Source organism: Dipteris shenzhenensis, chromosome 6 (genome assembly GCF_047967505.1).
Source record: "Dipteris shenzhenensis isolate YYH24624 ecotype China chromosome 6, Dip_SZ_1.0, whole genome shotgun sequence".
NCBI lineage: Eukaryota > Viridiplantae > Streptophyta > Polypodiopsida > Gleicheniales > Dipteridaceae > Dipteris > Dipteris shenzhenensis.
Window position 1 is genome coordinate 34,046,336 of NC_141601.1, and position 23,708 is coordinate 34,070,043.

General features: G+C 40.0%; 1 protein-coding gene across 1 annotated transcript; it reads left to right on the forward strand.

Moving 5' to 3' along the window:
* The first annotated feature begins 19,922 nt into the window (after positions 1-19,922).
* Positions 19,923-21,877, forward strand: LOC147901089 (putative xyloglucan endotransglucosylase/hydrolase protein 27). Its single transcript, XM_087375963.1, has 4 exons — positions 19,923-20,285; positions 20,432-20,532; positions 20,626-20,834; positions 20,957-21,877. The coding sequence occupies exons 1-4, from the start codon at positions 20,096-20,098 to the stop codon at positions 21,555-21,557; spliced, it is 1,101 nt and encodes a 366-aa protein (XP_087232089.1). The 5' UTR covers positions 19,923-20,095; the 3' UTR covers positions 21,558-21,877.
* The last annotated feature ends 1,831 nt before the right edge of the window (positions 21,878-23,708 follow it).

Here is a 23,708-nt window from a genome sequence, read left to right on the forward strand (position 1 = left end):
TTCTAGGCGATTACAGGTCATCAAGCCAAAGACTGCATTGAGGTGATGTTCAGAGTGATAGATTGTGTCTCATTATTACGCAAAATACCAGCGTGGTGGTCTCTCTAATCCAACCTATGATTTGCATGGGCACAATGCCTGGTGGGGCAGGTGGCAAAGCTATGGCAAAAGGCTGCACGATGACAAGTCGTCAAGCCAGATACTGCACTATGGGGTTGTTTAGAATGATAGATTGCATGTCATTATTATGCTAAGAACCAGCACGGTGGTCTCTCCAAGACAACCTTGAATTTTAATGATCCGCATGGGTGCATTACCTGGTGATAGGTGGCAAAGCTATGGCAAAAGGCTGTGCAATGATAGATGATCATGCCAAAGACTGTGCTACATGAAACAGTGCAGATCTGCCATGTGTTGAGCTCTAGGGTGTTCAAAATAAATAGATTGTGTCTCATTATTATGCCAGTGTGGCATCATTACGTTGGGAAAATTTTCGACAAGAGCACGGCTCTGTGTAAAATTTAAAATTTCATTCAGGAGCACGTTGTGTGGCGGCCCCAACATGGCCCTGAAAATAGTTCCATGATTGGCTACAACCAAGCAAACATTGACCCATAAACCAAGTTTAATTATGTTGTCACTAAACTTATTAAACATGTTAGGCAGATAATGTTGCATAAGACAACCAAAATCATATATGTATCCATAAGAGAGAGAGAGAGAGAGAGAGAGAGAGAGAGAGGGAATTAGATATATATAGTTGTGTTCATAAACAGAAGATGGAAAAAGGAATAGAAGAGAGGTTACATTCATTGAGGTCCCATAGGAGAAGATTATTGGAGCAAACCCAAGTGCAGGAACACAATAGTGGAGAACAAAATGTTCTGGTGGCTGCAATTAGTACCAGGGAGAGAAGCTACATGCAATAAGGGATTCTTTCCATTGGGGTTAAAAGAATATAGATGCCTTCCTGATGTTGCATTGAATGTGCATTATTATGCTGGTGGAAGAAATGTAATGGATACCTTAATGGATGCTCCCATAATAAGTACAACTCCTCAAATGTTGCCAATAGGGTCCCTGGTCTTTCAAGAGTGCAAGAACACATTTCTTTGCTTGCCTCACAACTTGGCCAGCTTGCAGGATAGCCCACTGGGATGCATTGATTGACCCTCTCCAAAAACATTCCCGCCCTCCCCAAACACACCTCTGAGACCTCTCCCTCAACCTCTTTGACCTCCCTCCAAGTCCCCCCCCCTCCCACACACACACACACACACACACACACACATGCACGCATGCATGCGTGCACACATGCACGGCTCCTTTCATAACCTATTCTACTTTATTTTATATGGCTCTTATCCTAATTTACCCTTCTATTTTTTATGAAAATTCTACATACTTACCATTCTTTTTTCCCTCATCTTTTATCTAAGCCTTTTAAAAGGATCTATCCTACCTCGAGTAAATAACCCCCTCCCTGCACTTTCTAACTATCCGCCTTTCTACACTAGCAAAAAAATTTTCTGGCACCTAGCCTAATAACCACCCTCGAAAAAAACTCACTCCCTAAACTCTCCTGATTTACCCTTCTACTTTTAAGGCTTATTAGAGTAGTCTAGCCTACCTATAGTAAAGATATCTTTCCTCGCACTTTCTAAATGGCCCGACTTTTCGCACTAGCACACTTTTCTTTGGCCTAATCCCACCTAGCCTACACGACCCCCAAAAAAACTCACTCCCTACACTATTCGACTAATTGACTACACACCTACTGCATAGCCTATATAAATGTAAGCTCTAAACCAAATCTCGTAGCTACTCTCCTGTGCAAAGTATTGCTAATTGCCTATCAACTCCCAACCCATACTATAGCCTTCGCTCTACACCTCCCAACCCGTAGCTGTTCTTTAGGCCTCCATGCTACTCACTCATTACCTGCTAAACACCGTGCTGCTCATCACTGTTGAGTGCTTTTCGCTATAGCTTGCCTGCTCATGACTAAGTACTAGTCTTGCAGTACGCTACGCAGCCTCTAGATGTGGTTCACACGACCCTCCTCGGCTCATTGGATTCTCAAGTAAGTTCCCTAGTTGCTTTGATGAGCTATGTGCTCCTTTTTTACATGCGAGGTCCTTAGGTGTTAGCCCAATTATCATCCGCCTCCCCCTTTGGCTCTGTGGTGACTTGGGGATCTAGTCAACCACATGGATTGGTAACCCGTGGTTGACTTCTCACTAGACTCTAGTTATTGCTAGGACTCTTGCTTCAAACCTATGCTAAAGGATTGAGCCCTTCGACTGTTTTTGGCTTCTACCTCTTGCAAACCCCTTCATTGCCCTTTACATATTAATGATTCGCTCTTTTTCAGTTATTTATTTGCCCTTTTTTTTAGATAATAATAATCAACCCATGATCATAAAAATCCCTAGTAAAGTTCGCATGTAAGTACATTATTTTTCTTCTTTCCAAAGTAGTTTCTTTTACTTCCTTACACTCATGTTAACAATCAAACAATGAATTTGTTTCATACAAATTAGTTCTACTTTCAGTTACCTTTTTTGGAATATAGACATGTGGTTATGGAGGATATATAGCTTATCCTCTTTGTTATCTTTTAAATTTGCTTTTAATAAATGACTAATTTAGCTTGTTTTGTTTCTTTATAGTCTAATCTATCTTTCTCTCTTTCTCCCTCTCTCTCTCTTGTGTATATGTATATATATATATATATATGAAATACTTGTTTCATATCATATATAACAATGTTGCTTTCTAAATAAAATTTTACCATTATTCTAGTATGAAATGGTTAGAAAATTCCAATGTATACAGGCTCTTATCCAGATACTTGCTTTCTATAAAATTTTTCCATTATCCTAGTATGTAATAGGCTCTTATCCAAATACTTGTTTATGGTGGTTTCTTGATATACTTACATGGACTACCCTCCGGCTCATACATGCCGAGTATTTCTTTTCTGAATCCAGAAGATAGCATGGTTCCTTGGTAAAAGCGATAAGCCGGGGTAAGCAAGCATTACCTGTCTTCCCATTTGAGACTATGATGTTCTAACATGCGATATCTCTTGGATGGTGGCAGGTAAGTGGACCTCGACCTCAGAGCCTAGACTACCGGATGGATTTGACACTTTTGTACCAGTTGTACTCATGAGAATCCATGTGTCAATATTAATAAAAGTTTTTTCCAACTTTATCTGAGCATCGTGTGCCGTGTTGTTTATAGGTTTCTATTTTTTAAACACACACACACACACACAAAAATGAACGTGGTCAATTCGTAGATCAACACCCTTGAACTTACCCCTTGATCCTAAGGGTTCTTGACAAAGAGATATAATTTATTAAAACTATGTATATATATGGTTAACTGAGCTTTTTGTTTTTTCTTTGGTTTTTTTTTCCCTAAGTTCTCCATCTAGCTGTGCTAGACCACCATTGGCTACCCTCCACTTCTTTTGCTTACTCGAGTAGGTGTTATTCTTCCTTACCATTTGTAAATTCTTTTGTTCTTTTCTCTATCCCCTCAAATCCAATGATGAAGTTTCAGCTCCCCATGAGGTCCTCGAATATTCAAGAGAATCTCATGAATGTGGAGAAGAGAGAGAGAGAGAGAGATGGATGCATGAGTGCACAGAGGTAGAGCATCTACAACATCCTCAATTACACACACACACACACACAACACACACACACATGGATGCATATATGCACATAGAAAAATTGTCCTTGGCCGATGCTAAGAGAACCATTATGAACCCTACCCCTTGATCCTAAGGCTTCTTGAGAGGGATAATCCTTTGTATTGAAGCAACTACATGAAAACAATGCATATATATACATATAATAATGTAGATACATATATCTAAATAGATACATCTAGATATATACATATATATAGACATAGGATAAATTTGACCAAGGTAAAAGGCATAAATATGTGTATGTGCTTGTATATGTGGCAATAGTATATTAAAATATGGTGTGCATAGGGCCCAAGGTTGAGGTGGCAAGTCATGACCATGTGCCACCCTTCCACTTTTGCCATCATCCCGACGCATGTACAAAGGATACTCATCATTGCCAACCACCATAGATTGAGAGAATGCACGTAGATAGCAACAAATGCATTTGCCTTCAACCATGCAAGTTGCAAAGACATTCATTGCACCACATGGGCCATGGACATTGGATTGTCCAATAATCTCATGCAACTCTAGGAACAATGTTTTATCCATCAACTCCATGCACACCAATTGATCATAGTGATGATTGATCTCCACAGGTTTGAAGGCACCTTCTAAAATTAACAGTATATGGAGTGTGCCAGACCTCTCTTTTGGAACTCAATCACACATACGTATCCAGCTACCTTCCCAAACAAATTATGTTTTATCATTGATTGCATCATATCCTTATGTTTTTCATAAAAAACGCGAGTTGTCAAATCCGACAGATCTTGTGAAGTTTCTCCTGGCAACAACCTTCAGATATTTTAGACCATTTAGGATTGCAGGTGAATGTGATAAATAGATTTGGTTTTCCCTTTTTTCTCACAAACGTCATTGCATCCTGGTAGATTTGACACTAATATTGAGGCCTTCCCATAAAAGAAGATGGGATCACAACTCTACGTTTTGCAGCATTGCCCAATACAGTGCGTGCCCCATCAGCTGTATTCACCATGTCCATCAATCCTTGATAGACTTTTGCATTCAAAGAAGCTTGATTGTTGCATATCCATATCAGCCTGGACTCTTCTATGCTACTGTATGCATCAACAGTGTATTGCTGAAGCAATATCCCCACATGCAGAAGACATGCATTGTATCAGATCTCACTTGCAAACGGTATCCATAGTACTCTCTCTGAGTGACAGATATTTGTCCCCGTATCTCATGCAGTGGAATGTGACTAGGAACATCACTATAGGGGATGCATAGATGCCAACCATCCTACCCCCAGAGAAAATAAAAGAACATACATGAGTGGCATGTGTGCTCGATGAAAATTGGATATTTACGTACGACCCCATCACGGCTTGAAATCTGAATGTCTCGGTGCTCGACATGGAAGTCATCTGCTTGTCTTGGCATGATAGCGGCAACCTTACTGGCCATGAGAGCCAAGTATTGCCTTGAGGTTGAGTGGCTCTCATAGATAACTATCCTCACATTTTCATTAATGCAGAAGCTAACCTTATTAAGGCCAAGACACTTGTATTCGACCACCCATACTTTGCTTGCAGATTCAAGATTGAGAGACAAGCCCGTAGTTTAGACATCCTAGCACCCTTGTACAATTGTGTGATTGCAACTCTCGCATATTGACCTCAGACTCTAACATCATGTGTACATGTGATGTAGTGCCCTTGAAAATAGAATCCATCATGTCCACAACACCCTTGTCATCATCTGGCACATCTGGGAGACTATAGTCTTGCTCAAAGTATGAAGGTATATGTGCACCCTCGCCACCCTTCTCATCCTGTCTCAAGATTTCGTGTAAATATAAGATCTTGTCTCAAGGTTTCGTGTCATAATGGTATCCAATATTAATCACAAACTCAAATAGCATTGACTTACCGATGATCCATCACCACATGCAACACCAACGGTGGGTACTGGTTCGGGCTCCTCCCCATACATCCGCAAGTGGCGCATGACAATACGACATTGATGTTGTACTTTTCGCTTGCAATGAGTGCAATGACAATATAACCTCTCCATAAGCCACTCTGCACTCTCGGGCATTGGCACATCATCTGATGAGCTTCCACTCATCCCTTCCATCTACACGCTTCCAAAATCACAACATGAGCTGCAAGGAAATCTATTAAGATCCAAAAAATAGCCACCCATGAGCTTCTTTTTTCTCTTCTGATAATAAGTGCCGTGAATTGTCGCTATATAGCAATGCTTTGCCCTGAACCATCGTTATATAGCGACGCTTTGCCCTATTCTATCGCTATATAGCGATGCTTTTTGGATATAAACGTCGCTATATAGCGACTGACCCGCATCATTATATAGCAATGCTAGGGGCTTAAACCCAAAACCCCGCGCAATGCTATCTTTCACATCTCTATTGTGGGAAAATCAAAAATCTCTCCTCCCACCTTATATTCGATGACCTCGCTTTCCTCCTCTCTATTCCCCACTCCTTACTCCTACCCAGCTCCTCTCCCAACACTTGTGCTCCCTCTCCAACCTTCTCCCTCTCTGCTTGTGTGAAAGAAAGTTTTTCAAGAAGGTGAGTCTCTTTAAGCAATGTAGGTTCATTTTTTGTGAAATTTCGTTTTGTGAGTGTTGAAGCATGTTTCTCCTTGTATTGCTAAGGCTATGTGCTAATTTTCATGCTTGATTTTTAGAGGTTAAGGATAAAAAACGAGATTTGGTGAAAGAAAGAAGCCTCACCTCTTCTCTTTTTGGTATTTCTCTTCCTCCTCTTTCTTCTTGTTTGTAGGCTTATGCTTTCTCCTTATTTGTAGGCTTATGCTTGTCTCCTCAATCCAATCCCTTTGAGAAGTTGCTTCTCTAAACTCCTCCTTCCTCTAACTAGTTATCCAAAAAATAGTATGTTTCCTCTCTTTTGTAGGGCCAGTCCATGAAACACCGAGCGGGACTTTTCCAGGTAAGAAAGTGCTTCCTCTTTTTTCCTTTTGTTATTTTCGTTATTTACATTGACTTGCAGCTAGCGTCCGCCTTACCCGGTCGAGGACCTATCCTATCAAATCACGGCTGCTAGAGAGATAATAGAAGATAAAAAGGGCAAAGCAATGATGGCCACCATGAGGTAGTTGATAAGCCACCACTTTAGGAGCGGCGATTCGAATGAGCAGCAGCAGTAGTAGTAGTATTAGTAGTAGTTTGCATATGCCATATATATGCTTTTGTATATCAGCTCGTTTGAGTGATTTTGTATCACCCTTTTCGAAAGGGTAATTTTGTAACAAACAATGTTGTATATCTTTGACATGTATATCCTTCTGTCGCTCGGTTCATTTGAGCGATTTTGTATCACCCTTTCCACAAGGGAAAATTTGTAATAAAAAACATTCTTGTATAATTACTAAATAAAAAACATTAGTGGGGCAAAATAGGGCTTGCTGTGGCCCTATTTAGCCCCACTAATGTTTTTTTTAAAGCTTCTGTTAATTGTCTCTATATAGCGACGTTTACCAGTGTCGCTATATAGCGACGTTTACCAGTGTCGCTATATAGCAATGTTTATTAGTGTCACTATATAGCAATGCTTATATAGCGACCGTTCTTTTTTGATGCTTATCGCAATGTAAATAACGACCTTTGCGCCTGTCAAAAAAGAACTTTTCAGTGTAAAAAAGGTTGGTATTTCCATCGAAAAAGGACCTATGCCTTGTAGAGCTGTAACCTAATTACTTGCCACCACGGGTGGGGCTTGACTGTTTGAATTTTGAACATGAGGAGGAACTCTCCCCCTATAACTTGGATTATACCGACATCTCTCTTTCTCATGATTTTCCTTCCCACAAAATGCACAAGAAACTTTAGGTAGGGATAAGGGTGTTTTTAAAGTTTTCAATTGCTCTTTAATCATTTGATCTATCTTAGAGAGCTTGTTTGTCTTCTTCTTGGCTTTTTATTTCTCTCTGTTCTTGGTCTGTTTTTTCTTTTACTTTAATTTGAGTGCTCTTCTTCTTCATTCTCTTCATCTGATGTATCATCTTCTGTATCATCACTATCATCATCTTCTGCATGAGTGTCTATCTCTATTTTAGAGTCTGTGTCAAGTCAAAATGGCTTTTCTTCTTTTGGTTTCTAGACCTTGACTTTCTGCCTAGTCTTCTTTCTGCTCTTTGTGCTACATTAACCATGTTGTTGAAGTCATTTGCTCCTCTAAGCTGGTCTCTACCAACTACTGTTGTCCTCAACTCCTTGTTTAGTCCTTTACAAAAATAATCTCCCAACTGCTCATCAGTGGGTTGTTTATTGGCTGTCAGTCTTCTATTCATAATTCTGAATATTTGAGCATAGTCTTCAACTAAGAAATGCTTTTGCTTCATATTTTGAAGCTTCTTGAGTATGTCTTTTGGAGTTTTTTCTTTACGAAAACGGCTTAAAGATGCAGTTTTCAATTCATTAAGTTACAAAATGAGCTACACCATATTGCATAAGCCAAATCATTCCCTTACCATTAAAATTTGTTGCAAACTGCTCTTTCTTGGTGATGTTCAGAAGTGGTCCAAATCCGCTTGCAACCCACTTTGTTTCAAATTGTCTGGCATGACTCTCTGGATCTTGCCCTTTCTTTCTTATGAATTTGACTGACTTTATCAAAGGATTATGCATTTTTGGTTGGCCTTGTCATTGTCTTTGAGCTTAAGCTTGTAATTTCTTTTTTCGAGGTGGAGGCAATGGATTGAAGTCGAGTTTTCTTTGAGCCTGAACAAATAGGCATGCTACGAAATTTGTTGCAATAATCCTTTTGAGCAATTCTTCAGTAGATGATTGCACCATCAATTTGAACCTCGCTTATTTATGTGCTATGCATAGAATTATCAAAAGAGCTTGCTCCATTAGGTGTATAGTCGGGGTCATTGAAAATGTCATCTTGATCTTCTGTTTGTGTGCCTGCTTCCAATTTAGCACGGTTTCTTGTAAAATAGACGTAGCCAATTTGGTGAGGTGATGTTTTCTCCTCAAAATTATCTAACATGGACCAAGATACTCACCATGTAAGAAAGGAATGGAGAACTGCAGTCACTAGCTACTGTCAGGTTGCTTGTAGTGCAGTTCGATGAGTAATCTGCTTGCAATTTGCTGGGGCTTGTTGCCTTGAATATTTGATAGTGTTGTTACTATCAATATATTTGTGGTTGGATTGCTGTTGTTGATGAACCTCAGAAAAGTGTTTGGTGCTATTGCGCAGTCAGACGCAGTCAGACGATAGTCATTGGATGTTTTTCCTTGAAGGGTTTATGAAAACTTTGAAGGGACTTGTTAGGCAAAGAGCTAGATCTTAAGAAAGCATGGTGGAGGGATGTCTTGTGAAAGACTCATTAGTATACATAACAGAGTTTCTTGCATCCATGGATCCCGATATGCCACATGCTAGGAGATGAAGTTGACGATGTAAATGCTATTGATTGATTATTTTGACATCGACGAGACTTCCTATATTCAGCCCTCTCATTTTTATAGTGACATTTTGTACATTTGAATGTTAAATCACCATCAATATCTGAGTACTTTGATCTCAATTTGGTTGTACATACTCCTATATTTTTTATCCTTTAAATGACCAAACTTGTGGTCAAAAATAATTTTGGGTCCCTTGGAAACGACGCTCTGTAAAGACCTCAGTATGGAAATTTTAACCCAAAGTCGGTATCAAAGTCGATGGAAGCATCGATGGGAGCAATGTCAGTCATCGGTATGTACGTCGATATAGTCATATGTCGACGTACATACCAACTAGAATTTTGTCATCCACACCAACAACTTTCCTGCCCGCCAACCATATCGATGATTTTTCATGTTCATACCCCACGCGAAGCATCAGTAGACAACGTAGTGAGATTTTGGTGTACATCATTGCTTTCCAAACATTGCCCATGATTACCAAAGCACATAATTTTAACAAAAACATCAATGCTTTTTTGCAAGCCCATGCCACATATACGAGAATTAAGTGAGGTGAGGAGAATGAGACAATATGTAAAATAGTTTTGCCAATATCAATGATGGGCTACGGTTCAATCTCATCCTCGATGAGATCAACCCTTGCCAAACTATCTACTTCAAAATCCAAACAAGTGTTTAGATCTACAAATACATTCAACCCACTACTACTTGTGCTACTCATGTGCTCATCGAAATCAGCATCACCAATGGTAGGCTCGTCCTCACGGATAATGGCCTCAATATCTGTATCTCCTATCTCATGATCATCCTCCTCTCTCGTGTCACGGTCATCATCACATCCAGGGCCATGATCATCCTCCATACTCTCCATATTAGTAAATGTACTATACATCACTTTGGAACGTGGCATAATAGGTATGACATGCCACCATCGGGTATTATCCACCATTGGTTGATAGACAACCTAATTCAAACACAAATACAATCATGTTATTTTTCTTGCATCAAATATTTAAAAGCGAGTATTTTTATATGTATGCACAGTACCTGTTCACATTGTTGTGGTAGTACTAGTGTGTCCTTCCTACTTTGCCAAAACTTTGTGGAGTCAATAGTTACAAAGCCACTTGCATGGCGTTTGATTGTTGCATTAGGGCCTCTTTCCACCACGTCCTTAAACCACTTTACATCCAAAACATACACAAAGAAGCGTCGAAAGTCAAGCATAACAATATCTTGGATTATGCCACAATAATCATCCATGGCTCCATTGGCTCCCTCAAAGCTAGCAATGACGCCGCAATCTTGTGTGTTTCTCTTATCATCAATCCGTTGTGTTCGAAAATGCTTGCCCTCACACCATATAGCATTGAACATAGTGCACTACACCAAAAAAAGTCAATTAAATAAGCAATCTAAATTATTGAAAACTCCTAACTTATGCATAACATTCTATATACCGACCTTGCTCATGCATCCCCCAACATACTCCCATTCTTTCATTGTGATATGCATCCCCTCGTCTTTCTCTGCTTTCTCCATTTCATCAAGTAGCCAATCCACATGAATATCCTTTGGAAGTGATCTTAGATACTGAGGGTATGGCACACGAGATCCGTGGTGTGTACGAAAGAGGGCCCTTTCTTCTTGTCTTCTTGCCTTTGCATCCTCGTATCTTGTCACCCATCTTTTCATCACATCACTATTAAGCACGCAAAAGAGGTTGACACTATTATGCAACTCCGTGTCTATTAGTTTGTTGCGTCCTTTCCCTTGAGGCACAATAGAGGTCATCCTTAGGTCTTCATCATCTCTCCATAGTCATATATGAACTGAACCCACGAGGAGGTGGTTGATTAGTTGCTTATAATTATTCACTCACAAATTTGAAAGGAAAAAGATATTATGCACATAAAATACTTACTTGGAGCATCTTGTGCCAATCATGAGATTTCAAGCCATATAATTGCTCTACACCTCTTTTCTTGCTCTTTGTAAAGGCTCCCTTCAAACACCTCATGCATCCAGTGGGAGTATGAATTGTAGTAATAGTGCGCTTCACCGTCGCCATCTCTAGCTTTGATAACATCCACGGTGCATGAGGTAAAAAACACGCCCATTTGGTCTCTCTTGTGGCCAAGCTTCACACATCCTCCCTGTGGTACGTAGATCCTCCCTTATGCCTGCGGAATCTCGTGTCCCATTCAAATGCTCCCAAATGGTAGATGCCACATTCTTGAAGATATGCATGGGATCAAGCAGGTGATTTATTTTGAGGTAGGACCAATATGGTAAACGATAAAAGATGGAGTATCTAAACAAAATAAAGTGTTAGCGGGCAATCTTTATTTCCAACCAATATAGCACACAATAGTTACAAACCCTTACCGGCTCATGCCAAGTGGTGGAGGAGTCGTGGAACCGTCCCAAATTCTCATCCAATCTCCCGCGGTGAGTGATTGTGGGAGGACTTCATTCCAAGAGGCAACATATCTAGGATGATCAGGTGGGAGAAATCAATGGTGATTCTCATAGATGACCTTATTCAATGCGTCTGCCCGTGAGGCAACTAGCGAAGGACCACAAACAGGACATGCATGGTAACCCGATGTAGTGAGACCTGAACAATAGACGCAATTAAGAGTTGAAGGTGGGTTTAGGGTGCCACATCCTTTGCCTATTCATAATTAGAAGTGCAATGCTTACCTGAACACTCGCCATAGCCTGGGAAGTCATGCATCATCCACATCAAGACTACTTTACTATGCGGGTGTGGCACTGCATGCTGTATCAAATTAAAATGGGATCATAACTCAAACATATGAACACCCATAGGTATCTCAATCAACCTTAACTTACAAACCCTTACCCTGTTTACGGTCACATCCCACTCCATACTTTGAGATGTGATTGAGTGTAATCCTGTGTGCAATATACATGTTTCCTCGACATCGATCACACATACATTTGATTTTTTGCTCCAACCACATTTCGCGATGGTGGATACGGAGGGATTCATCCTCACTGGAGCTACTTGTTGAAGATGAAGACATCCTACAAACAAACAACCAAAAAAAATTTGCTCTTCTTCAAATGTTTAATTTTAAACTTTGTGGCGTGTCTAAAGGCGCGTCTAAAAGTGCATCTGTTTGTTCTATAGTGCGCATCTAAAAGCGCGTCTAAAACCGCATCTACTCTGTGTATTTAGACGCACCTATAGACACGGCTTTTAAACCTGCTTTTAGCATGCTCGCTTCGCTTTTCTTCACATTACTTATACTTCGCGCGGCTTGCTTGCTTCCTTATTAGCAGATCCACAGTTTCAACACTAAAGAGGAAGGCACCCACACTTACTTCCAAGCTTACACTTAAGAGGAAGGCACCCACACTTACTTCCAAGCTTAAAGGAGAGGAGGGCGAACAAGGAGGAGAAGCAACTTTGAAAAAGAAGAAGAACCTTCCATACCTCTATCCAAGGTAAGTCTTTTTGCAGTTGATCTTTTTTGGAAGTTTGCTCTCTTTGGATTTGTACTTTCTCGTATCCAACACCATCGCAGAGGAGATACATGGAGGCACTTCTATGATGATGGGTTGATTCCTGAGGAGCAGTATATCTGGGCTACTAGAGCGGCCCCTGAGGTATTTGAAAGTAATTAAATAATGCCAATATTATAAGTAAAGATTTGATTTTTCATACATTGATATATGTTGTCCCTTGTTTATAGGCCCGTGCACAAGACGACGAGGAAGACGAGGAAGGAGGCGCAGAAGGGAGCGCAGAAGGGAGCACAGAAGGGAGCGTGGAAGGCAGCGAGGATTAGTTGTAGAAGTAGTGCTAGCTACTCTTTTTTGTACTTAAAGCCACTGGCTTGGCTTCGTGCCTCTTGTATATACACTCCTCTTATTTTTTGTACTTGAAGCCACATGATGTGGCTTAGCTTCCTTATTTTTTGTACTTGAAGCCACATGACGTGGCTTAGCTTCGTGCTATATGTACATACAAGCACTTTTTGAGCTTTCAATTTTATTGCGTTTTGGAGTTGTAATGAATTGTAATTAAAATGCGGTTGGCTGTAAGAATTGAATTACACAATGTGGAAATGGGATTCTTGTAACTATATAGCATACACAACATACACAGCATTTTGTAAATTTTTTAAAAAAAATTATAAAGTGCATCTATCAGGGCATCTATAAACGCATCTATATGCACGTCTGTCTGTTCGACAAGCGTCTATTTTTCCTATATAGACGCGCTGTTAGATGCAGGTCTCCAAATGTGAAAATAGATGCACAAATAGACGTGCCCGTAAGTTTTTTATTTAGTTCAGAAAACGCGTCTGTGTGCACGTCTATGGATGCTTTGTCTTCTTGTGTCTACCAAACTTTGGATACATGAAAGTGATACTGAATATTAATGTGGACATATATATGAAAATGAGTTAAGTTTATCATTAAATTTCCCATTTCGCATATGTCTATTCATAATGGTGTTTTCATGTTGAACATAGGTGATGTTTCATGCACATCATTTTGATCCAAGACGGTGGTATGGTCTCCAAGTTGCTGCCCAAAATAAATCATCATTTGAATATAGAGATACCAGGGGATCACTAAGAAATCACATGTGCAATCAATAGAAGGGGTTTAAATACATACATAATTTAGTGATATAAGGGGTATGTAAATACCCTATAAATACCCCTTGAGTGATCAGACATGCTATGTATGATTTTTACACAATGACTCCCCCAATGTAGAGATGTGGTTATAGAGATGCCCATGTTTCCAGCTGATCCAATATCTACCCTTGAGAAGAAGCCTTAGAAGATGAAATTTGTTCTGAGCTATCTATAGATGGTATAGCTTCTATTGCATAATCATTACCATCAGATGATCAAGTTTTAGCTACCATAGATCCTAAGACTTAGAATACAACTAGAGATAGGCTTATTTGGAATCCTAGGCGGTTCACCCAAAAATATGGATACTGAAGTCTGAGGTATCCCATGTGGGTTCAAATAGAGGGGTTTTTTCAATTCAAAAATTAGGGTACATTCACAAAAATGTGTTCACATGTTATTGAATTTAAAAATATTTATAAGTTTGTATAGAGAAAGCGGTTGTTTTAAAAATCCATGCAAATTTTATGTCTAAAGAACTTCTTAAATACCCCTTAAACGCACACCATACGTAGGGTTTCTTAGTAGTATAAATACCCCCCCCGAGTTTGGAATGCATGGGCTTGATTGAAGATGTACATATTGATGCAGGACTTGGTTGAAGATGCAAACACTGCTTCTTGATTACAAAGCTTTTTTTCTTTGTGGATTAGCTTGTATTTACATAATCAATCACATTTCATTTATTGATTTCATCATGTGTATTATATAAAGGTATTTAATCCCAAACTTAGTGTGGACGTTCTCAAAATTTTCGCTTGAATTATCAAAATTACAAAGCAATATTTCTATGAGAGGTATCCAAAACCACTTCTTATTAAAAAATTAGTCGATTTAGAGTGGGTATACATTTCGGTACTACTGTAATAATTATTTGTGGAATATATTAGAGCTAGTATGAGCATATATATTGATGCCAATTGTGATGGCAGCTTGGCTATTGGCACTACACTTTTTTCGAACAAAATATTAAAAGCATGCAAATAAATGACGAAAATAGCTTGTTATATTTTATTTTTTCTTGGGCAAAGAAAATAGCTTGTTATATATATATATATATATATTTGGGGGCAATGATAAACTTGAATATAATTGCAATAGTGTGGAAATTTTGTTAGTACTTGGAAACTCACATGAGATCATGTAGACATGTGCTTAGGTATACTTCTTGGGGAAAAAGATCGAATGGATGAGTTAAATGCTTGTAGGTTCTTTGATTAAATGCTTGTAGATTCTTTAAATTGGTTTAATTGTGCAAAATATTTTTAACATTCAGCCAAACAATTTCAATGGATGAGTTAATTACTTGTAGGTTCTTTGAATTGGTTCAATTGTGTGAAAGATTTTTAACTTTGAGACAAAAAGTTTCTATAATATTGAAAGGAAAAAAGTTTGAGAAAACGTTAACACCCTAGGCATATGGAAAGAAACATCTATTTCACATAAATACACTTATTTGAGGTCCTAACATGATACTAGGCCGTGGCCACTTAACCTCAAAAGAAACCCTTTTCCAACTTGGATAGACATTTTATAAGACACAAGATAAGCAGAGAAAAGGGCAAATTTTAAGCAACACTCGTAGCCACGACGACCAATAAAGACACGTCACACAGCTATGGGATATCAACCGTGGATGATTATGTTGACCCACACAACACGGACATCACAACTAGACCATAACTTACCGCCTCGAACTCCATTGACATATTTTGGGGACAAGTCTAGACAAGACTGGGCGCTGTCTGCAGCTGGCATGAGAAGAGATTGCTTAACTAACAAGGACAGCCATGCGCGACATCGGTTGTGACTTGTTGAGGTCGAGGGAATCTAGGCTCCAATGGCGCTGGGACCTTGCTAGCGTTGAGTCCTTTTGCAAATGCGCAGTGCTACCATATCATGAATGCTGGGACAATCAGAGGTAAGGAGTTTTTTAAAACTTGCTATCCGATAGTAGTTATTTTGCTGTAAGTTTGTACAAGAAACTAGTTTGTAAAGATGAGGTAGGCTTCGAAATCATTTGAGACTTTAGTGGGAAGATGTATTGAGGTCAGCTTGTCATGACTCATACAGAGCTTTACAAACTCAGAGAATGTCGAATTCTCGTACGTAAAAAGAGGAACGGTTCAGGTGATCGACGTTGTACGCTTTAAAAATGGTGTGTTGTATTAAAATCTCGCGAATACTAGGAAGTTTCCCACGCCCAATCTCGGTACAGGAATGTCATTGATCACAGGCGTAGAATTAAGTTTTTGGGGACTGTTCCATTTTCCGATGCGACCAGAAGGCCACAATTCTGGTGGATGAAATGTTCCGAATTGCAATGCGGATGGACTGTTTCGAGTTTCGAGGCTCAAGTGCTTTCGATGTTTGGAAAATCCATGATCCACACGACAACCAGGGGATGACATCAGACTGACTGGTGTCTCCGTGGCCCACTCCACAGGCTAGGGCGAGGGGGGAGGAACCGCCGAGGGTTGAAAACGTGAAACCAGGCCCGAGCACCCATGATTTTAGAAAATGCCAAGGCTCGTGTCGATTGCACATGCAGATGCGTGAGCGAATGCGAAAAAGCCAACAAGCTCACGGCCCACAGATTCCAGCACAAGCATGTGTCACAGAAAGCCTTATGAGAGGTGGGCACTGGAAATCGGGATTCGTGTCGAGAAGACGGACAAGGAAAACAATCCATGGGTCAGTATCATAGTGAATGGTGAGGGCCGCAAAAGAGAAGGGATCCCCCGAAGAGTACTGATGCCTGGAGGGATCAATAGGAGTAAAGCGGGGGGAGTGCCCGCGGGGCCCCTCTGAAAAGGGAAAGGAATAGAATCAGTGGAAGGAGGCTGTGAGAGATGAGAAGGGCGTAGGTGACGGATATAGATGCGCGATCCGAAGCGTGTAGGGCTACAGGAACAGGAGAGGATCATCGTCATAATCTTCTTGATAAGGAAGATCAGGTTGCCAGTGGTCAGTCATGGTAACATTGGACTCGGGAGTCGTAATCTTGCATAGTTTCTGTTGATCACGCGAAGCTCAGCTATGGCGGCCAAGTGCCCCAGGACGACCACCTCACACAAAATCAGGCCGGCTGTTTTGGTGATTGTAGACCAAGCAAAATCAAAGACCGTCGCTTTCTCAATTCACAACGAACGAAAACCAATCTTGGGCTGGCCGGCAAAACTACATGCTATCGCTGACAACAATCAAACGTTGTTTTATGTTGCAGTTTAAAATTAACCTCCAAAGTTGAAAATAGAAGGTTCAAATTAGAAAAAAATGAGCTCATTTTGGGGCCTTTTACAAGAGAGAAAATAGGCTCTCAACCAATGAGGAGTGGGCCAACGTAACGTTGAAAATTCAACAAAAGAAGATGAAAATAAGAAAAAGAAATAGTACTATATGTTCGTAGAAGCATGTCACATTAATGAGATAATCTAATTTGAATCTTTAAAAAATGTACTTTCTGTGCAAAATTTGGTGATTCTGACATCGCAGACAAGTCCGGAACGGCCCAAAACCTCTAGAACAGCACTGGAAACGTTGGAATCGAACATCCGGAGGCTCGGAAACGGCCAAAAAAGGCCGAAAAGTGAGATTTGCAGAAAAACCCTGGAATCGGACATCCAGAGGCCCGAAAACGGCCAAAAAAGGTCAAAATGTGAGATTTGCGAAAAAACCGCAAATCTCACTTTTCGACCTTTTTTGGCCGTTTTCGGGTCTCCGGAAAACCGCAAATCTTACTTTTCGACCTTTTTTGACCGTTTTCAGGCCTCCGGATGTCCGATTCCAGGGTTTCCAGTGCCACTCTGAGGGTTTTGGCCCGTTCCGGACGTGTCTGCGGTGTCAGAATTACCGAATTCTGCATAGAAAAGTGTTGCTCTTATATGAACATTGAATGTAAAGCATGTGAAAGAATATATTCATTCCTTTTCACACTGACATTCCTCACGCAAGTATCCATATTTTCTTGCTTTTGTAGAGAGAGAAAAGAGAAAATAGTGAATTTCTTACAGGGCTCCAAAATGAGCTCCCTTTTTTCCTAATAGACTAAAATCTGCAAATTCCAAGGCATTTTAGCTATGTCACTCTTTTCATTACTGATTGATTAAAGTTATGACCAAGTCCTTTTTTTTAATAAATGAAAATCACACTAAGTTACTAGCATTCCTTGATTATTTTTAGAAAAGAAAGATACCTTCTCCTCTCACCCAAGGATGGTCTTCCACATTGTGCCACGATTGATATGTTACCATAGCTTAACAAGGTCACTTCTTTCATCATATACATAACAGTGGGATAAGGTCATCTTCCCCCTTATATTTGTTGCATTTAAAAGCATGTACCTTAGAGGGAAAGTTTTAGTTGAGAGGTTTCTTAAATATCCCTTGAACGCGGTGACCCTTAAGGTTTCTTAGTAGTACCCCCCCTAAGTGTTAGATCCATAACAAGACCATTTCAACCATGGAAACATTTTTAGCATGCATGTGCTTAAAGTCTTCCTTTACCATTACACAATGATTACTTAAACAATGTTTTACATTAGACTTTGCATCATATATATATATATTGAAGGAGTCCAACCATAGCAGCAAACCAACAAGAATTATAGAAATTCGCAATCTTAAATGTCCAAGATCCATTATTAGTGACTACAATGTACTTTGATTACGTTCAAACTTTTTCCTCAATGCAAGAAGCATAGAGATGCTTGCAAAGAAGTAAGAAGATAAATTTTTAAGGCTATTGCCCGTGTTTTGTTTTGTTTTTGTTTTTTGCTTTGGAAGTTTAGACACTTTTGACAGTTTGGTTCTAGCGTCCCAAATGTTTGTGTGGAGTGATGAAGTTTTTCCAATTCTGAAACATTGTTAAGCTTCATGAATCGTAGTTGTGCAAGCTTCAAAGAATTGTAAGTGTTAGGGACAATGTTAAAAAATGTGACATAACACAATAACTTCTTGTCGATTGCCCAGATTTGATCCTAATTTCAAGGAGGCTTTCTCTTCGTGCTCTATGTCTTCCTCCTCCCACCTTGAAAAATTCGTCAAGTCTACATCTGAAGGAGAGATTCTAATGCCCAAAGAGTTTCTTGTGTTCAATAAGTGTTCATGACCCTTAAATGTCACTAATTCACCTGATTTGACATTTTCTAAAAATTTCAGCCAATTTTCACAATCGGTGGGTTCAAAGGAACTTCAAGGCTTTACTAAGAAATATGCAAGATAGCACACCCATTAACAAACCTGGGTTTTTAATTTGACAATTTACAAAAAATTCAGAGATTGAGATTGTGACAACACCCGAATTGGCCATCTACCATATGAAATTTCCATTGTGAAACAAATAACATACTCAACTCTTGTATTACCTATTGCCTCATACCTGTCCAAGCATCCACCTTTTCTGTGCCCACCAGCTTGCCTTTTGACACCAACCATTTATTAATACATGTCATACAAGTATCCCAACAAACCTCGGCAGTCGAGAAATTGTCAGTGTTAAGCTTTTTCAGCCAGAATGTGGTTGAAAATTACGACTGAGGGCCTTGAAATGCTTGCATGCCTTGTCGATGGGGCTGTCCCTACCATTGAAAAAGCGTAATCTAGTGATTGGCAACCGTTGGCGCCGCAGGCGCCCACGACATGTCCATTACTTGCAGGACATGTAGCTATACGTACCTGCGGAGAACTTTTCTGGCAATAGCGACAGTATCTCATTGTAAAAGTAGAGATATATGGTTCGAATCGTGGTGACTTCATGACATGCCCACTACGGACATTTTGAATGGCAGCATTGCAACTCAGAACTTGGTAGATTGTGTTTTTGAGGACATTTTGCCTAGTATCTTGGGTAGCTTGAGGCGAAAATCATGATAAGGGGGCCTTATATCCAATGAAGACAAACATGGGCTCACTACATGTATCATGAGCCCGTTCCAACCGTTGGATGTCCATGAAATCTACGTGAGAGTACAAGAACGAAAGGCGAGTCGTTGGAGTTTGGTGGGGGCTTTGTGAAGTTTGGTTGTCTGCTACCAAAGGTTGCTACCTAGCGTTTATTTTCGCAACCGCCCTCGTTTATCTTTTTGGCCCAGCCCACTCATACCCGTGTTACCTTTTCAAACACAATACCTACTCCTCCTTCGACGCCTTCTTCGTCACCATCTACGATCCTCAATTTCTTCTTCTTCCCCTTCCCCTTCTCTTTCTCGCAGCAATCAACCCCCCCCAAGTTGATTGCCTCCTATCCTTCTCGCTCTCGCCCAACCATGCCTCCTATCCTTCTCGCTCTCGCCCTCCTCGCTCACCTCTTCTCTGCCTCATCGACCCTCCAGCTTACAGACCTCCCCAGCCGCTTCCCATCCCAGTCTTTCGAGGATTCTTACTCCGTCATCTGGGGTAACCCTCGAATTTCCGACGATGATCGCGAAGTCCAGCTCAAATTGGATAAACATTCAGGTGCGAAAAAATCCATCTCCTCTCCCTTCTGTAGAGTCTCTGCTCCGGTGGCCTGAATCCGCTCTCCGGCTTCTTGCTCTTGCATCTTCGACGGCCCCTTGGCCTTTCGGATTATCTGATGTATTAAATTCATGATAACGTGTCAGGTTCCGGGTTCGTATCTCAAGACAATTATTTCTATGGTTTCTACAGCGCTTCGATCAAGCTTCCACCCGACTACACAGCAGGGATAGTACTAGCTTTCTACGTAAGTTCAAAGTCTCGAACTGCGTCTTTCTCCAAATTGCCATTCCAATCCTGTCGTTGATATCTAAAGGTACCATTAATTTATTACTCGCAGACGTCAAACGGGGATGAATTCCCAGACAATCACGATGAATTGGACTTTGAATTTCTGGGAAATGTCAAGGGAAAGCCATGGAGAATGCAAACAAACATCTACGGCAATGGAAGTGTAGCCAGAGGACGTGAGGAGAGATTCAATTTTTGGTTTGATCCAACCGCCGATTTTCACGATTATACTATTCTTTGGAACGACAAGCATATCGTGTGAGTACATAGGCCACAGCCTTAGCGGAGCTTATGTCGAAGTTCCTTCTCTCGGCTTAACAAACACAATTATGCGATATATCTGAGACACTCATAAGGCTGTTCAATTAATCATGTTGCAGATTCATGGTTGACAGTATACCTATTAGAGTGATGACAAAAAGTGATGAATTGGGTGGCGATTACCCATCAAAGCCCATGGCTTTGTACGCAACCATGTGGGATGGTTCTCAATGGGCGACTGACGGCGGCAAGTATCCAGTAGACTACAAGTATGCCCCGTTTTTAACCAGTTTCAGGAACTTGAAGCTGGAAGGATGTGCAGCGGACCCGATCGAGGAGGAGAAGGGATCTGATGATTGCGAAAACATGGAAGGCAATCCCGTCAACGCAGAGGATTTGGTAACTCTGAGCTCCGATCAGCACGCCGCCCTTCAGTGGGTACGAAGCAACCATTTATACTATTCCTACTGCGACGACAAGCATCGGTATGAGGTTCCACTGCCGGAGTGCCTCGCCGAAACATCATCGCATGTGGCAACAAAGCCCAGAACACACAGAAAAAGGAAGAGCCACAGCACAAAGGGCAAGGGAAGGAATTTGATTGAAAAAAAAGAGATAGATATGGGGAGGGTATCAACAGGACGTAACGAAAGGTCCTCTCTCCCCACTTCTCTGAGAGTCCGGGGTGCAGCGACGCGAAAGGCCACGCAATTGAGTTAAGCTATTGTTGATCAGGGAATGCAGATCATTTATTCTAGCAACGACAACACTGCAGCAGAGCCATACCGATAAAATGTCCGTCGATCCGGCGAATTCGCAGGCGGTTCCTCGCAACAGTGTCTGCGTAGGGTTTTAGAAGATTTCAGATTTGAGATATACACGACAGGAGCTTGATTTTAGCATTCCATGAATTTATAGCATCCAAGCCTTGTATATAACCTTGCAATGTTTTCTGTTATGTAATTTTAATTGCTCTTTACGAGCAAATACAACAGAGGAAGCTAGCTCCATGCTGAATAATTGGACATTTTTTATAAGCAATGACCCTCTCGCTTTTGGATTCTCTCTCTAGAGTTTGAAATATGCTTATCATGTCCATTCAGGCATCATTAAATAAATACCACGCCATAACGTAAAGGTAGCACTAGACAAATTTGACGTGGTCTTTTCGTAGCTTGGATTCTGAAATCTAATGATACTAGGTAAAGAGAAGGTAATCACTTATTATCTCGTACTAAAGAGACATCCAACAAAGAGAGGAGTGGTCTAAAGCACTTAAACTACTATCCCAAAAGTAAATCTCACCCTTCCTTGGTAGGCTCCCACTCTTAGATTACTTACTTTATTACAAGACAAAAGACTAACTACATTATATATCGGCCTTGTCAACTAGGGAACTTAAATTAAATTGCTATCTCCACATGTTAACAAAAGGCAGCTTTCATTGTGTTTTTTCCTTCAAAAGCTCTTCATAAAAAGTCAAAGTTACAATCAATTTTAAAATGGTCAATAAAACCTGATTATCCTTTTAGACAAAGCTATTTTTAAAACTTTAATATTTAATGGATTAGGGCATGCTGCTACCTATATCCACGTGTAAGCTTTTAGGAAAGATCTATGGTGTGCCCAATATAATTGTGAGTGGGATAATTGTATAATAAAGTGCAAGGCTACCTCACTTCACTTATTGGAAAATAGAGTCAAACGCCTCAAATTCAACGAATGCTTGAAGCATCAAATATATTTTAGAAAATAAAAGGCAACATAACCAACAAATAACACTAACTTAAGTTCACATAAACGACTCGACATCTCATGAGCTATAACACTCATGAGGGCTTTCAAGAAACATTACTAAAAGGTGATTCATGGTGAATGATCATAAATTCACAATTTTACAATTTTATTAGCGTAATGTTAGCATTCAGATTAACACAATATGAAAATGTTGAGATACACTTTTTGTATTTATAAAGAATCCTCATGCTAATGGTAACATATATTTAGAGGTTGTATTTGAATAACCATATAAGCATGTCCATACACACTAATTGCCTCAAAACTTTTTTAAGTTTCATCAATGGTATCTATTCGTTTTTGCACAACGAAGTCTAAGCATGTATTTTGCTGAGGGAATGCAACAAAAATGAGATTTATGTTTATGAAAAATATATATTCAAAAACTTTGGGCTTTTGGACTATATTTCCTATTTTGCATGTGAGAGATTCAAGTCAACTTATTACACATTAGAACTTAACCCACCTTTATTCTATGCTTTGAAAAAAACTTCTAGCTAGAAAGCTTGTTTAGTTCTAAGGAATGGTTCAATTCATGATATTGAGAGTTCTATTATATTAAATGAACATTTGCATTCACCCAGGAACCATATCTAAAAGTTCTCTTTAAAATCACTTTAATTTCTTTAATAGGCTTAATCTTTCACTAGTTTAATTATCCTAAATCTTGTTTGTAGATCTGGAATGGAAGTTCATCTAAAAATAACTAAACATAAGGATAATAATAATGGGGAAAGTTCAAGATTACAAGCAAGAAGGAGACGATGCAATCGATTTAGATAGAAGAGAGACTTTAAGGGTTGAATAAGATGAAGATCATCCTGGCCCCTTTGGGAGAAGAGGAGAAGGGATATAAAGTATCTAAATTAAAGTATGACAACATAACATGTGGGGGCGTTTACAGTGGAAGAGACAAAGGAACAAGCCTTAGGTACATTGTACCTAGATGTCACTAGATCAGAAATGGAGGGAGATTATCATGATGTGTTTCTTGGATGTTATCATTGGTTTGGTTGCTGCAAAGTCAATATTCAAGAATTTGGGAAGTGATCCCATATTGGCAAACCACAAAGA